Genomic DNA, 16492 nt, shown 5'->3' on the forward strand with positions numbered 1-16492 from the left:
ACACATCCAGGTAGGACAATCTTAGCAGCGAATCTCAGGGAAAAGTATCTGTTAAACCATCCTCCTAAGTCTTCGTGCAGAATGTGCACTTGAAATGGAATTGGAAAGGTCTCCTACATCTTGCTGATCCTGCAAAGATGATATTTCTGTGCAGCTTCTGCCATCTCCCCTGCAGTGCTGGCAGATGTGAGCTGTACCCTGGGCACCCCAGGGCCCTGCACGAGTCAAGAGATTTTTATGGCAGCAAAGAGAATGTCAGGGGCTTGGAAATACCAGAGTTTTGACTGTGCCAGAGGAAGCTCAGCAACAAAGCACTGACTGAAGTCTGGTAAAGTCACTGCTACTGAACAGAGGGGTTTGGGATTTTGATTAAAAAAGGTGAAACACAAGAACAAATGCTTAACCATGTAGCTGCTCAGTTACTTTTATCATAATGAATTTTCCTTAGCCTATCTTAGAATTCTTAGTATTTTTTTTCCTGGTTTTATAATGATTGAGCTCAAGGTGTAGAGATACAAAGAAGTCAATGCAGAAAGGGAATATTTTCATGATGCTGCTGGGAAAAAAAAAAAGACTTGTACAAGATTAAAGACTTCAGGTGAGCATTTAGTTTACCCACCAGAGTACAACTGACCACAGATCCAGACAGAAGGATGAACCTGAGCAGACAGCAGTACTCTGGAGTGGAGAGCTGGCAGCACTTGCTGCAGCATGGCAGAGGGGAAGCTGTGCTGACATACATGGACACCTTTTCCTCTTTAATTTAAACCATCTCTAGTCAGCGTTGGCTTTTGAGGAGAACAGACTATTTTGGCTAGACTCTGAACTTCAAGTACAAGTGAAGAAAATCAGAAGGTAAGTACTACTCCAGTAGAATAAATACAATAGATTTGGGACAATTACATCTTTTGACCCAAGCCAATCAGTGGTTATCTTCCAATAACTTGGAAGATCGTAGCTTTTCAGTGAGTTAGCCAGTTGAACAACATAGTAAAAGCACTCTTTTACAGGACATTTTTTTTAAAGAATCGTCCTCATGAATTGTTCACTGTGGAATTGCAGTTTCCCATGTAATGAGTTACTTTTCACAGTTCATCTGTTTCCAAGGAGTCCTTAGTTCCCTATTTGCAAATAAATAGATGTAGGGCTCCGATTTGCTTAACTGTTCAGGGATGTAAGCTGAAGAGCTGTGATGCCTGTATGTCTTCAGCTACAGAAATATTAATTACTGTAGTTGTCATTTAAACAGTGTTTATTTTCTAGGCACTCTCAACCATTGGTTACAAACACAAAAGGTAAAGAGAAGTTTTCAGGTCACATTTTTTTACTACAGGTTGGTAGGCAAGCCATAGTGCCTGTTTTTTTTGATAAGCATTCTTTTCACTAACGTAAAATTCTACCCCCTTACACATCCTCATCTTGTTCAGTAAGAACAAAGTTTAGAAAAACACAACTTACCCAAAAGTAGCTGCTGTTTTTTTCTTTTTTTTAAATATCCAGTCTCTGTGTCATAGTTCACCTGCCTTTAGAACCATCCCACTTCAAACTCTTTGTCAGAAAATGGATAAATAAAGGCCGTTCTCAGGAGAGGAATTTGAAATGTGCTCCCTCCTGCTGCCCCTCCTCTCTCATATGCTGTGGGCTGTGTTGGTCGAGAGGTTTCCCCAGATCACAGGTGCATCTCCAAATCAGTTGCTGATCTCTCACCTGAAGGGAATGTGTGTTGTGAGGGTTGCTGGCAGTCAGTGCATCCTAGGGGGCCACAGTTCTTACAGCTGTTCTTTAAATCATAACAATTTCACATTTTCAGTAGCATCTTTATGGGTTTTTTAAAGCCTGAAAGGTGCTCTGAAGGATACTCTGAAATTCCATTAATACTGGTCATTTTTACACACAAATTAACTCCCTCTTGTTTTGTAGTTTGCTAATGCAGCCATTGCTGACGTGCCTTCCAACATTCTTGTGATACAGGGAATGTTTTTTGGGAATTGGCATTTTCTTGTTAGCCTTTTATACGTGATTCATTCAGTGGTGGTTTTTATCTTCAGTGATGTATTTCCTAGGATGCAGCATAAAGCCTATATACTGAGATTATACAGATTGTCACAGTTAAATCTACCCAGGCCTCAGTAGCTGTCAGTATTTACAAATAAATACCCTCAGTTCTCACAAAGTTACCTTGCTTTACTCTTTGCTCTTGAGTTATTTCATTATTAGTTCAAGTGATGTGTTCAAATTACTTTTAGGCACTTGGCACCACTGAGTCATCTCCTGTGCACTCCCAAGAGTCAGATTTTGCAGAGATGTGAAAGCCTTGTCCAAAAGTAGCAGTGTCAGGTGCTGTTCCCAGGCTCCCATGAAGAAGCCTAAGTCAGCCAAGAGTGGCAGGTCTAACTAGACCACTAATTTCAGGTCTATTCCTTCAAATCTTGGGCTGCTTTTGAAGTGATCCACTGTTCTTGGATCATCTAGCAGCTCCCAAAGACACCTCTGGACAGGAGCTTTTATTAGAGTAGAAGTGTCTGTGTTAGAAAAACTCTGCCTTCTCCAGGGCACACAGGTGTGTCTCCCCCATACAATTTTAAGTCATTTTAGCTTAGAGGAAGTTTATGAGTAACTTTGGTGTTCCTCTGTTCCACCTGACAGTGCTGATTGACAAAGACCAGTCCCCCAAATGGAAGCCAGCTGCTCTGGAAGAAGTCAGTGATGAATTTGTGGACAACTGTTTTAAACCACTGGGAAACGACGATCTCAAGCTGTAAAGCTCAAACCTACTGAAATCTTACCTATCTGCTTAGTTATGTGATATAAAAATTAACAGTAGTGTGATCAATTTGGACAAGACTTCTTTAGCTAGCCTGAGATACACATGGCTTTTATTTTTTAGTTTTTTTTTCTTTATTCAGGAACATTCTCTGTAATGAGAAAATAATTGTATCTCTGGTTAATAATGGAAAAATCACTTCAAGGCAAATTTTTATTTTTACTGCTTCACACAGTGATTAACATTTAATTTTTTTGCATCGACTCTTAGTTTAGGAGGAGCCTTTGGGGAAAAGAGCACTGTTAAGGGATGACCTAATAAGCAAAAAGTCAAAGAGTGTTGTGTTCTTGGCTCTGTCACTGATCTGGTAAATTAGATTGTGCCACAGATTCTTCTGTGTACAATGAAAATAAAATATGGTTAAACCTTTAATGCAGTCAGAGCTACAAAGGAAAACGCAAGACAGAATCCATGGTGTTAAGTATCCTTTTAAATAAAAGCTCAGACTGATACATTATTAGTCTGAGAACAAGAAATTGTTCTATTGATTTAGGGTTTGGTCGTTTTTCAGCCTTGCTGTGTGATGTAAACATTATTTCAAACATAATAATGTTGCCAGAGCCTAGAGCACTTCTCTTTGCTTGCATAGCCCGTTTTGAAAAATGTCCTTATGTCTGATTCAACTGCATAATCAGTATTTCACTATTTCAGAAAACGGCTGGTTTTTCTTGGTCTTACAGTGGTGAAGAAACAAGTGCCTCAAAGCTTGCTGTGAACTCCAAGCAGGACATTTCCAGGTTATTCAGGGTGGTGGGATTCTGATGCTAGTAATACATGAAGTTACACAACACAGCCAGAACCCCTGGATACAAGTATTTGTGGGAGGGAAAATAAATTTTTTCTATTGTGTGTGCAACAGACAGCTGCTAATCTTTCTTCAACATTACACCTTCTTTTTTATGCTTCATCAGATCACGCAGTAGTGTTTCTTCCTACTTATTTCTGCACTTACAGGCAGGTCACAAATACAAATTTTTGGCTTTTCTGAAGCCCAAAGGAAGAAAACTTCTGTTCAAATGCCATAGTTAATAACCAGCACTGGGGAATCAGAAAGTCAGAGCTGCAGCAGAACCATTAAGGAGTTTTCAGTGCCAGGCAGTTTTTATTACCAACAGCAATGGTCTGCAATGGGGCTTAAGGCTCTTTCCTTTCTAGGGGCTGTTGCCTGGAAACAAAGTCCAGGAAATTCAGGCATCAAGGTGAACTACCAACAGTGACTTTAAAAAAATCAGAGGTGAGCAAATGGAGAGCTAAATCAAGAAAAAATGGCACCTTGCTTTGGCACTGGTCTTGTAAGATAAAATTGTTCAAATTGTTTATGTTACCATGGACAAAATTGTTATGGGACTGTCCTTGGATTTAGTTCCAAAAATAATTGAGATTTCATTAATACTTCTAGGGTAATTCTTAAAGTATCATGTGGCTTTCTACCTCAAGCTGGTCCCATAAGAAATGCAAACCTCCCCCATATTATTTAAAATTTTTACACGTTTTACATTCATAAACAATTGCTATTTTTAATTTATTTTTTAAAGACTGGTTAATTCCATTATTTTTGTACAAAAGGAGCAGTCTTCAGCCAACTATATTAAATGAGAAACGCAGTCATTCCGAGGGAGTAGGGATCATGCATCCTCTGACTGTAAGTGGCATACAAGATTTTAGGAAGAACATACTTTTGAATTAATAAGCTTTGACTTGCATGTTCAGTTGCTTCCAAAATTTATGTGAACAGGAAGTATCCCAAGCTCAAGGTAACAAGATCCTATCCAATCTGTGCAATCCTGTGGTTTATTTTTTTTTTTTTCAAATAAAAGGCATACAAGCAGATGGTAAGTTGAATTTTATTTGGTCCACAAGAAAATAGTTTCCACAAAAAATACTGTAAAAATATACTGTAGTGTGTTTTATTTGGGAATACTGATGTGCCTTACTCCAGAAACATCAGCTTTACAAAGTTGTGCTGCAGTTAATGTATTTTGAACCATTATTAGAATATCAAGTCAGTCACATCATATCCACTCAGATTAATCTTGTTTCCTGGAGAAAATATAAAGCAAATGTATTTTAACTCCTAAATAGAAGTAAACAGTTTTGCAGAGTATGCCAGTCCCAAACTGGAGTGCCTTTATTACACAAAATCACATCAAAGAATCAATGGTAACTTAGCTGGAAACCCACTGTCAGTGGCTCTGTGAAACTCTAGCACAGCTTAGCATAAATTTATTTAGGTGAAGAAGTCTTTATTTTTACTATGTATTAGCATTGTGCCTATTAAATGTACAGCAGAGCTCTGGAGAGAGATCTCCCTCAGTCTCTCACCAGACTGTAGCACTGAACAGATTTATTTTCTATTAAGGGGAAGTGCATTATTTATAAGGACAGCATCCTGTAAAAGAGATGATTTTCCTGGTGAGATGCTGTCTCCCTGTTGTTTGCAAGCTTGTTTGCTTTCCATTTGCTGCGTGCCTTCCCTGAAGTGCCAATGTCATGAAAAGCATGGTAAAGCAGCTGGAATTGCACTTGGGGCCATTCTGAAGCTGCTGTAGTCACCAGTGAGGTGAGGTTGGTGGCTGCAGGTGAGGGACTGCTTGGGCCAGCAAGCAGCTGGTGCCGAGTCCCCGCGGGCAGCTCTCAGGGCAGGCAGGGCAGCACCCCAGAGCAGCAGTCCTTGGGGCACCTTCAGTGTGCCTGGGCGAGCTCCTCCTCCGGGGGAATCGCCGGGGAGGCTGTGGTGGAACCCTGGGCTGGTGCACAGCTCTGCCTGCTGCTGGAGCGTGCCGTGGCAGCCGGCCAACAGGGAGCTGCTTTCAAAAGTGCAGCTGATATTCCTGAAGAGTATCAGCTGCTAAGGCTACATCCAGAGGAAAGATGAGAGATGTGGCAGCAGGAAGCACTGCAACACCTCACTACCCGTGGCATCCACAAGGGTGCCTTGTACAAGGGCCAGGGCAGGTGCACCTCGAGGTGCTCTGACAGCAGTGCAGTTTTCTGCCTGCTTCTCACCTGCCTGGCCAACAATGGCTCCAGAGCTTTGGCCTTTTTAATTACTGTGGTTAGCAGTGTTAACATTCTCGAGCCCACGCTCACATTAGAAAGGTTGGCCCTTTTTTGCAATAAAGCTTTATTTTAGCTAGAACAGGAATCTTTTTTAATACTGTGGTTAAGCAGTATCCAGTTGATACATACTGACTGGATCAGTGTTTTGCCTTTGCTTTCTAACTCACACTAATATATGGAGGTATTTTAGAGCAAACAGAGTATGGTCTTATGTTTCATATGCTGTAGAAGTTGAAGGAACATCACTTAGCAGGAGGATTTACGTGAACCATAAAACCTTAGTCCCACTTTGCAAATGGCTTTGAAGACAACTACAGAACTTCAAAGAGGATGACATTACAGCATAAACTGATTTCGTTCCCTTTTCCAGCAAAAGCCTGAGAACAGCCTTAATAGCAGGTCACTGGGAATCCAGTCTGGTCACTGGGATTTAATGGCAGCCTTGTGCTGTGTCACAGAGAAACATTTTTCACCCTTTATTCCTGATAAAACCACTTCCCAGTATGGGTGAATTTCAAATACCTAAGTTTGTGGCACAACATTTGCAAAACAGCTCAATTCATAGACTGTCTTATGTCAGAGAATAAGCTAAAACCAGCATTTGACACGGTCCTCTTTCTGCTTGCTCCCCATTGCTTGGAAAGTCATGCTTTGGATCATTTACTAGAACTATGTGTACCTTTTAAAAATAGTAACAGCTTTAGCCAGTATGGAAAGCATTTCTCTATAAAATGAAAACAAAACAGAAAGCATTCTGATCTAAGAAAAGGAACTGTGTATTTTAAACTGAGCATCACAGAAAAAAGAACAACAGGTGGTAAAAGCCAAGCTGTTAGAAGGCCTTCACTTTGTATAAAACATCAGCAACATTGCACCTTTGGGATGAATAGGAATAATGCATCCGTGTTCTGGTCTGTCCCAGGCCAGCCCTGAGTGCAGTGGGTCAGGCTGCAAGTCCTGGGCAAGCAGGGAGCAGTGTGTGGATGCACTGGGGGAGGAACACAGCCCTGGAGCTTTGGGCCTAAGGCTTAGTCCCTGGCTCTGCATTCAGAGCACTGCTCAGGGCTGGGGCTCCTGTGGATCCTGCTGGCACTGCCACGAACAGGTTTTCCAGCAGGGAAGAAGCAGCCTACAGAAGGAAGATGTCCTGTCCCAAGGGTGGTACTTCAGACAGGAATTTCAGTGTAATGCAGCCACAGCTCCCATGAAACAAATTGTCCTAAAGCACTGCCAGACCTCTGAAGGTTCCTTTCACTAGTTCCCATCAGTAGTTTTTGCACATCTCTCTGGGTTACAGTAAAACAACAAAAGCAAATGCTCCCAAACCAGCACCCTAACACAAAACAACCCCAAACAAAACCAAAAAACCAAACAGTTTTGGTCTGAACACAGCAGATGTCATAAATCTATCTTACTGCAGGGTTTTAGAGACGAGCTGTAATGCATTTACAGAAGCATCTGTTAATGATAATGCACTGCTTATCAACACTGGCATGTTTCTCACTGGCTCACTTCAGTGGAAAGTGAATAGCATCGTCATCCACATGGTTCTGAATACTAGTGGGGTTTACAAAGCACCTCTCATCACCTTCATTTTGTGGTTTTACAGATTTAGTTAGGTCACAGAATCAGAAGTAAAATTTATGATAGCAGTAACCTTTGCTACATGCAGACCTTGATTTCACTTTAGTGAAACACAGACAAATTCACCAAGCACAGAGAGTTCATCTCACCCACAGACAGACCACTGGTCTTTAATGCAGAACATAGAAATAATCCATGTTTTGTCCTCTTGGGCAGTGCTTGTAGAGGTGCAGGGTAGCCACAGTCTTCTCATCGTCTTTTTAATGTTGATTTCTGGTCACATCCAACACATACAAAGACATAGTACACTCAACACATGGCCGACAACAAATGACACTTGATGAACAGGTTCTACTGCAATCCAATTTGTTCGCAATCTACGTTAAAAGGCAAATGTTCTGAGGCTCTCCCTGCAGCCACCTCCCCACGGCGATGCTCCGAGGACGGCTGGGGGTGCTCTGTCTGCCCTGGCAGCACGCACGGGCGCTCTGGGACCAGCCAGGCTGTGCCGGGGCTCAGGGCACGTCGCTCTCGATGAAGGGGATGTCGCTGTACTTGCTCTCGGTCACCGCCCACTGTTTGACCGCCTGCTCCAGGATGTCCCGGGACAGCCGGTGCGCGTAGTCCAGCACCAGGGGGCTCGAGGGGCCCCTCTCCTCCGCCTTCACCGCCAGCAGCGACGACTTCTCCCCGGTGCAGCCCTCGCCCCCTGCCCCGATCCTCTCATCCTGGACAGCGTTGGAACCTTGGAAGGCAGCCTTGGATTTGATGCATCCCATGGTACATCGGAAAATGCAGCTGCAAAATTCAGTTCAGCAGCATGTTTTAATAAGCTGGAAGCAGTTCCTTTGTTTGATGCAGTGCTGCCGCTTCTTGCCAGTGGCTCCAGTTATTTTCAAAGAACAGAGCATCTCTTTTTGTGCTGCTTCTGAGGAAATCTGTCAAAACAGTGTTTCATATAAAGGCAATAAATAGTTTACCATTCTCAGTGAGCTCAAAGGAAACGTAAATTCACTACAGGCGCTTGTAGAAGCTGCTTAAATAAATCTCTGCCCAGTGTGCGTAAAATGTTTTTATCACTAACATCCATCTCCTACAAGGAGGCAAAGTTTGACCTGAATTCACGTTGCCTTTGAATGCAATTCCCCGTACAGGATGTAGGCCATCTAGGAATGTAAAAGTCTTAAAAATAAAGTGTTTCTTCCAAGCTGACAGTGAGTTGCACTTCTCCTGAAACTGCAAACAAATAGTGTTTAGCTCCAGGAACTGCTGCTGCTGCTGGAAATAAGCACCAAAACCACCCCACAGAAGCACCACACAACCACCATAGCCAGAGTCCCGTGTCATGGCTGTCACACGCCCTTTGGGCACCAATTCCCAGTGTCATTCTGCTGTTGCTCGAGGAAGCTGGAGCAGGGCAGCCACCAGAAGGTATTCACAAGGAACAAGAGCTGTTTTTGTTTTTCCCCTGGAGAGGGTAGGGAAAGCAGCAGCAGCCTGCTGTGATCAAGGCAGTTTCAACAGAGCCAGAGCACCAGTCTCACTAGAGCCAGACCACTCTACATCTAGAGAAGGGAAAGACCAACCAAACACCTGGCAGAGTCCTTTTCAAGTCCTCAAGATCCAGAATTTGTCAACTCCAAATTCTGGTACATGGGTTTTTGTTTACTGGCCTACAAAGCTGTTTCTGGGGCTACTTTCTCTCAGGAAAAACAGAATCTCACGATATGCCTGACTTTCCTTGGCATGTACTTACCCACTTATCAGAGTTAACAGACTGCCAGCCAAAATAAAGACTGCACAGCACAGAAACCAACTGTTCCCTACAGCTTCACCCAATGACGCTGTACTAAGGTCAGCCAAAGTTAAAGATTTTTTGTAAATAGCCCTTGAAAACACAATCATGGCAGAGATGTTAAGCCTTATTTATTTCCTTTATACACTGGAGGAAATAAGGGCTCCAATCCAGTAACCTGATCACAGGCAAATATTTGCAGAGGAAATTAATCCCATTTGTAGGCAAATGGTGCTTCACAGGTAGGATCAAAACCACTGCTACCTGTTTGTAGGAAGTCAGTCCTAAGGGGCTCCAGAAAACACCCAAGTCCACACAAATATTTCCACACCTTTAGCTTTGTACCAGGACATTTCAGCATTGTAGAGGAATGTTTGTAAACCACCTCAGTGAAGTTCAGTCAGCCTCCTCTGTGCACACTGACCTGCTGCAGCATGTGCCCACTGCTCTGGGACAGGCACTGCAGTTCACAGGCCTGTAACACAAACCCTGCTGCCAAGGGCTGACCTCCACTTGCAGTTTTACCAACACAGAGCAGAGCCAAGCTGTCAGATTCTTATTCCAATAACTTGGCATTAAATGAGTAAAGGATGGATGGGTAACTTGTCATTAGAGCAATAAACAGCAGGATTCCCTTCACTGCACGAAAAACTACATTTATCCCCATGGAGGCTCATACCCATGTCCATCCATCACATACACTGATCAAACTTAACATGCCTACAGACCAGAGGCCAAGGAGAGGCCTGAAAGCAATTCAGAAAGCTGAATAATTCAAAGCTTTAATAGTAATATCTTGTGCATGTCTAATTTCAATATTTACCATTAATAAAATATTAATACTAATCACTTCCACTTGCTCTTCTGGACAAATATGTAGATCCAAGTACATGGTAAAGAATCACTCACAGCAAGTACTGCCCAGCACTGCTGATACCTGAAAGCTGCAGTCTTGATCCAGCCAAGGTACTACACAGCTTCAGTGTATTTTTATCAGAGTTTATCCCTGATGCTTTCCATAAAATAGTCTAATCAGATTTAGATTTTTTTAATCCAAGTCTGGAGCTATAGGTTTTTTATTTTGATTTTTTAGCTTTTTAATGGAGGTGTGTTAAACAGAAGCTAGCTTTAGTTTGGATTTTATCACTGCCGTAATGTTTCCCTTGTACAGCTGCAGATTTCTGTTAGGGGACACCAGCACATAAGTTAGTGTCTAATGGAAAGGACAGAATGTGAGTAGAGGGAGGAAAAACTTCTCCTAAAGCAGGTAGGGAGAAATTCCCTAAGGTCAGCATCTTCCTCTGCAGAACTCCCCACCTCTGCCTCTTGATTTGGGCAAGTTAAACATTTCTGGGACTGTCCTACACAGAGGACAGGGTGGCTCTAAAGCTTGCAAGGCACACAATACAACTCAACTGTTCCAAATCAGTTGAGCTTCAAAGCAAAGTTATCAACCCAAGTTTAAATTCTTGCCTGTTGCTCATTTCATTTTTTACAGAGCCCAGCCAAGCTTTCCAAGCCACTGCAGTGAGTGTTACAGTCTGCCTGGTCTACTGGAGTTAATAATTGTTGGCACAGAAATGATTGCAAATGAAGCTGCCCTCAACCTTCTGGCTGCTTCCTTGTTTTGCTGACAGCCCTTGCCTGCACAGACACGGTGAAGTGCTGTTAAATCCTCTCTGCCTAACTCATCTCCAGTGTTGAGTTCTAACAGGGACTTGAACATCTCCACCTTTCCTCACAACACTCATACCCTGAGAGGGAGAAACCCCAACAAATTAAACCAGCTCCTTTTACTCCCCACAGCACCGTGTTTCATCCTGTAACTGCACAAGGCAAAACTGTGATGGGAGCCTGTTTCTGTCAGTGCTCTGTGGCCAGCTGTGCCCCAGACATCACTGCATAGATGGTTTGGGGCTCAGGCCAAGAGCTCTGCAGCACAGTTCCTCACGTGGCAAAGCTGCTGGGCTTAGCTGGAGCTAGAGCTCAGCGAGCTCTGCCTGCTCTGCTCACTCTCAACCAGGAGCTAAAGCAGCACCATCACAAACCAGAATTCATCTTCTCTTTTTAGAGATGTGTTCTACAGTAGGTGATGTGCTGATTTATTCATCTGAAAAATACAGGCTTCTAGTTGTGCTCAATTTTACTGGATGCACAGTCAAAATGTTTTTAAATGCTTCATTTAACTTGAACACAACAAATACTATGTATGATTTTAATGAAAGTCTTGAAAACAATCAATTCCATATTGGAATTGGAAGTTCCCAAAGGTAAGTTCAGGTGTTTTTTTCAACTATTACTTTATTTACTTTGGTAATACTAGGAGAGAGAAAATATTGAGGGGGTGGTAGCTGAACTCGTTGGGCACCCAAGGGCTAAGCAGACTTTTTGCCAGCCTGGAAAACTGTTTCCTGCCAAGATAAGTTCATTTCTAACCACTGAAGGAAACAAAACTGGTGAAAAGATGCCTGCAATTCACTATTAGACAATATAAAATAGAAGAAAAAAGCATAAATCACATAACTATAATTTTTAAAAACAAACAGAAGTTTTAAAGCATTAAAATAATCAGTAAAAATAATTGCAAAAAGGTAAACATGAGATATCAAAAAATAAGGGTTTCAGTGGCCTCTGCAATATGATAATATCAGATGATGAAAACAGACAGAGGAGCAAGCATTTTGCTGTTATACAACATCTGTAGCCATCATAAGCAGGTAAGTTCCTGCACTTAAATGCTTTGCATCCATGAGAACCTCAGGAAACAGATCCTGAAGTTCAATATTACACTATAAGAAACTGCTTCCTGCAACACTTTATGTTACAGCAGTCACCAGATTAAAAATAAGTCATGGTTTTCAAAACAGCTTCAAAATGTGCAACTTTGCCCAGCTGAAGGCAGCAAATAATTCCTGCTATGACAGAACCAAACTTTCTGGTTCAAATATGAGTCCTCCTCCAGCAGGGAGGCTTTCAGTTTTCCCCTGGGTATCAGCAGAAGAAGCTCAGAGTGCCACTTACCAGAACCACATCTGCTTCTAACAGGTTGTCCCCTGGTCCCCAGGAGAGCACAGCCAGCTTCACGTCTGGGACTCTGCAAAGGGAACCCAGGAACAGAGCTTAGCCCTCTCCAGGATGTCAGAGGTGCACATTATTACCAAGGTGATAAATCTGCAGTGCTGGCCTTGCACAAGCCTGCCTGCCTTTTCTCCCACACAGAACTTGACTTTGACAAAGGTAAAAGGATGATACAGCACTTAATAAATTAGATTGAATGACAGGCTGCAACAATTTATACACAGCACCTAAGCCAGGCTCAGAGTGGGGCCACTGCTTGGGCAAGTGGCTCCTGACCATCTGCAGGATGCCAACCTCCTCCCACAGCAAGTCCAGGTCAGGAGGATTTCAGCAAGGATATGGGAAGGGTAATGTGCCCCATCTGTTGCCTAATCTCAAAAGTTCTCTCCTGTTTTCCCTTCTCCCTCTCAAAGCTTCTGCTGAGACCTTGATCATCCAAGGACACAGGGAGAACAGTCAGACAATCCCAGTGCTGCCATTATCACAGAAACAATAAAGTCTGAACAAAGGCATTCAAAGTTGGAGTTTGGGCAGGTGATCTACCAGCAGAGGTAACCAAACAGCACTTAGGCATCCTCACCTCTGAACTGTACCCAACCACATAAAATATTCACACCCTCCATGTAATAACAGAGAGGAAACCCAGAACATCCTCTGTCTGCCTCTCCCTAACAAGGTGGGCTGTAATTCAGGAGCACACGTGGCATTGGCCTTTGGATGCTCTGCAGCTCTCAGCAGAGCAGCAGCACATAAATGGCAGAGGGATGAATCATTCACTCAGTGCACAGCATCCCCTCCATCTCTGCAGGACTCACAGCTCCCCGTGCAAAGCAGCCTCAGGCAGGGGCTCCCAGAGCAGTCCTACCCATCAGGCTTTCAGTTCTGCCTCTCCCTAACATCCAGCTTCCTGCAAGTCCTACAGAGAAGATGCACTGCATAACATTCACTGTAACAGCTCATCAACTAATCATAGGAAAATGAAGTTTCAAAAAGCTACAGTTACTTTAAGACAAGCACAGTACAAAAAAGATTCTGCTGCCTCAGGCAGTCACTGATACCCAAATATCCCAAAACAACTCAGGACATGAAAAGCAAAACCAGATCTCCTTCCTCTCAGAGCCATCCCCTCCCTCTCCTATCACTTAGTGCCAACAAGAGATAAGAGCTGCAGATTGGAAAAGGCTGGATGTAGCAGCAGCAAACAACTGCTGTGCAGGATTAGAGTGGAAGTGAGAAGTCTCCTGGTTATCTGTCTCGAGGTATGTGCTGGAATTTCAAAGGCTTGAGCTCTTCCCCTCCACGGCTGGAATTGATAAAGCTTTTCCAGGCTTCTAAGCCAGTTTATAACTGAATGGGGAAATGACACATTTGCTTTTCCAAATCAGGCACACCGCTAGTTTACTGGAAAAGGTTTTTCAATAAGAGTACAGCTGATCACAGAATCATAAAATTGGTTTGGTTGGAAAAGGCCTTTTAGATCAAGTCCTACCATTATCCCAGCACTTCCATGTCCACAACTAAAATCTGTCCCCAAGGACCACATCTCCACGTCTTTTAAATACCTCCAGGAATGGTGACTCCACCACTTCCCTTGGCAGCCTGTTCCAATCCTGATCACCTTTCAGTGGAGAATCTTTGCTAAACCTCTCCTGGCACAAACTGAGGTCTGGTTCTATTGCTTTTTACCTGAGAGAAGAGACAGCCCCACCTGCCTACAACCTCCTTTGTCAGAACACAGAGTTACTTAATGGAGGCAATTTCCATGTCACATTTCATCTCTCAAGCACTTTAGCAATGCAGTTAAGGAATATGAAAATCTTCAAACTAGAGGGAAAAACAGAGAAGAAAATGTTTCTTCTTACTTCACTTTATGATTTACATGCACAGTACAAGTGGGGTGTTTTTGCTGTTAAACAGTACAGCTGTGTAGATGTTTTATGCTGACAAATTCTAGAAACCTAAAACCAGTTCTGACTTAAAAAAAAAATTAAAAAGGCAAAAACTCCAACAAAAATCAAGAAGCAGTCTGCCCCCTCTCCAAGATGCACAACCACAGTAACAAAAATAAATGCTTTCTGCACTGTTCTAGCAATCTTACCAAGCCTTGGGAAGTGGCAAACAAAGATGAAGTACCAAAAGAAACCTTTGGGTGAAAATACCAGTAGTTCAGAGAACAGCAACATAAGTAGGTACAGCCTTCGGCAGCCACAATGTTATTCTTCATCCAGGAAAAAGAAGTCTTGTTAAAAGCAAAGAACACTGTGTGCTTCCTAGCTGTCTAATTTCATGAAAGCAAAACTGTACCCAGTTGGCCTGTCCTGAAATCCTCCCTCCACTACAGCAGTTTATTCACCAGAACTGCACACACAGCTCAGGGGGGGCAGCCTGAAGGCCATTGGAGAACAAGATGCTAAAAACCTCTTGCAGGTTCTGCTCTTATTTTACCTCAGCTACTTGTCCAAACAGCCATACAGACTGCTGTTAGTCCAAATTTGGACATAAATGCTTACAATGGTTTTCCCTCCATTGTCTCAGAATACATGTATGCACCAGTACAGACTCTGCCAGACCATGGACAAGAGGGAACATTAACTTAACTGCCCCCACAGGAACAGGAGAAGGATGCCTACCATTGATGGAAGCCTGTTTTTTTGGTGGTTAACAGGGAACCAATGGATTCCCTTAGCAATTAAGGCCTTGGAATGAGGCTGTAAGGCATAAAGAAGATGCAGCACTTCTCAGAAACTCCACCTGCAGGAAGCTTAGCCAAGGCTTAAGGAACCCAACTACAGAAACTATAGAGGAATGCCCTTGGAAGGGAAAGCTAACAGTGATAGAGGAGATCCAAAATTCTCCAAGACCTCAAATACAAAATAATGCTCAAAACTGGTGAGCAAATGGAAAGGAAATATCAGAAATGGATATAAAGTTTTTGATGGGTAAGTACAGCTGTTTCCTTACCCTGCATAACACCAAAGGATGCAGGTTCAACAATTCAGCAAAGCCCACAGCTCTCCATCTGTACTAGCTGCAAATCCATGGTCTGAAGACCATCCCCACAGCAGAGAAGACAAAAGGCACACCACCAAAGGTGTCCAAGTCCCACACTGAGGTTAGAGTGCTCTAAGGCACAGCGCTGGGCCCAGCCTCTTGGTTTATTGCAATGCTCTAGAGTGGAAACAGGAATTTTCTTACATATACTGCAAAACTTCCATCCCATCAACTCAATTGTTGAGTCACAGCCTTCCTACTGACAGTCCTCTTCAGGAACACATTGAAACATTAAGCTACTTTCAGGCTAAGGCTCAGGAATTAGCCTAGTTTGTAAAGGTGCATTGCTGTCATCCACAGGTGCCAGGCAGAGACAGAGCTGCAGACAATGAAAAGGGATGCACAAATCTTTACGAGCAAGAAAAGCCCCTCCTGCAGCCATTTATTGCTGGCTGCTGCCCAGCCTGGGGATCCTGCCAGCAGGAACTCAGGAACAGCAGCAGCTAAAACAGTGGATCGGTGTCTCAGGCTGGCAGGGTCGGGTTTTATTGTAGTGGCTGTCACAAGATTCAACCACGAAACCTATGGAGCTGCAGAGCATAAGGTATGAATGAGGGACATTGCCTGGCTTTGTGATGCCCTCAGGAAGCCAAAGGCTCCACTGGATTAACACAAATTAAAGTCAGAAAGAAGGAGACGGTCAAGATCTGCCCAGGATCAACCACAGAAGAGCACAATAAAAGCAGCACACGACCTCCTTCTGGTCTTTAATCTCCAGAAGCCAATTATAAAAAGGGAAATGGGAATTAGGAACGCACCAGAAAAGACATTTTTCCACATCTCACACAGGAAGGCACAGGAAAACACAACCTCACGTTTTAAAATCAAACTGTTACTACTGACTTACACAAACTGAGGAGCAAGAGGACAAAGTGAGGAGTTAACAACCAGATACTCCAACTGTACGAAAGCTACCCCGAATTGCAACAAAAAACTGTATGTCAGCTTTAAAAACCACTCTGTCTCACGGCTTCTCCCCCACTATTTGTTTCCTTGAATTCCATCACTCCCAACGTGCCAGCTCCCACTTCCAGCAGCCGCCGCCTTCGCGCCTGGGAAGCGGCAAGGCCGGCACCGCTGCCAGCTCTGCCCCCCAGCAC

The 16492-nt window shown here is 43.3% G+C and overlaps 2 protein-coding genes across 2 annotated transcripts in view; one reads left to right on the forward strand and one right to left on the reverse strand.

The window, feature by feature from the left end:
* HIBCH (3-hydroxyisobutyryl-CoA hydrolase) overlaps positions 1-4654 on the forward strand; it is a 34036-nt gene extending 29382 nt beyond the window's left edge. The window contains exon 14 of the mRNA XM_062506711.1: positions 2647-4654. Within this exon, the coding sequence (XP_062362695.1) occupies positions 2647-2762 (116 nt within the window). The 3' untranslated portion in view covers positions 2763-4654. The remainder of the gene's footprint in view (positions 1-2646) is intronic.
* Positions 4655-7983: 3329 nt separating this feature from the next.
* Positions 7984-8247, reverse strand: C21H2orf88 (chromosome 21 C2orf88 homolog). Its single transcript, XM_062506732.1, has one exon. It carries the CDS (start codon positions 8245-8247, stop codon positions 7984-7986), a length of 264 nt encoding a protein of 87 aa, XP_062362716.1.
* Between the last annotated feature and the right edge of the window lie 8245 nt (positions 8248-16492).

This window comes from Cinclus cinclus, chromosome 21, assembly GCF_963662255.1.
Source record: "Cinclus cinclus chromosome 21, bCinCin1.1, whole genome shotgun sequence".
In the NCBI taxonomy this organism is placed as follows: Eukaryota; Metazoa; Chordata; class Aves; order Passeriformes; family Cinclidae; genus Cinclus; species Cinclus cinclus.

Excerpts from the sequence above, each read along its gene's own strand:
- C21H2orf88 (XM_062506732.1), bottom strand. The coding sequence starts at position 8,247 with ATGGGATGCATCAAATCCAAGGCTGCCTTCCAAGGTTCCAACGCTGTC.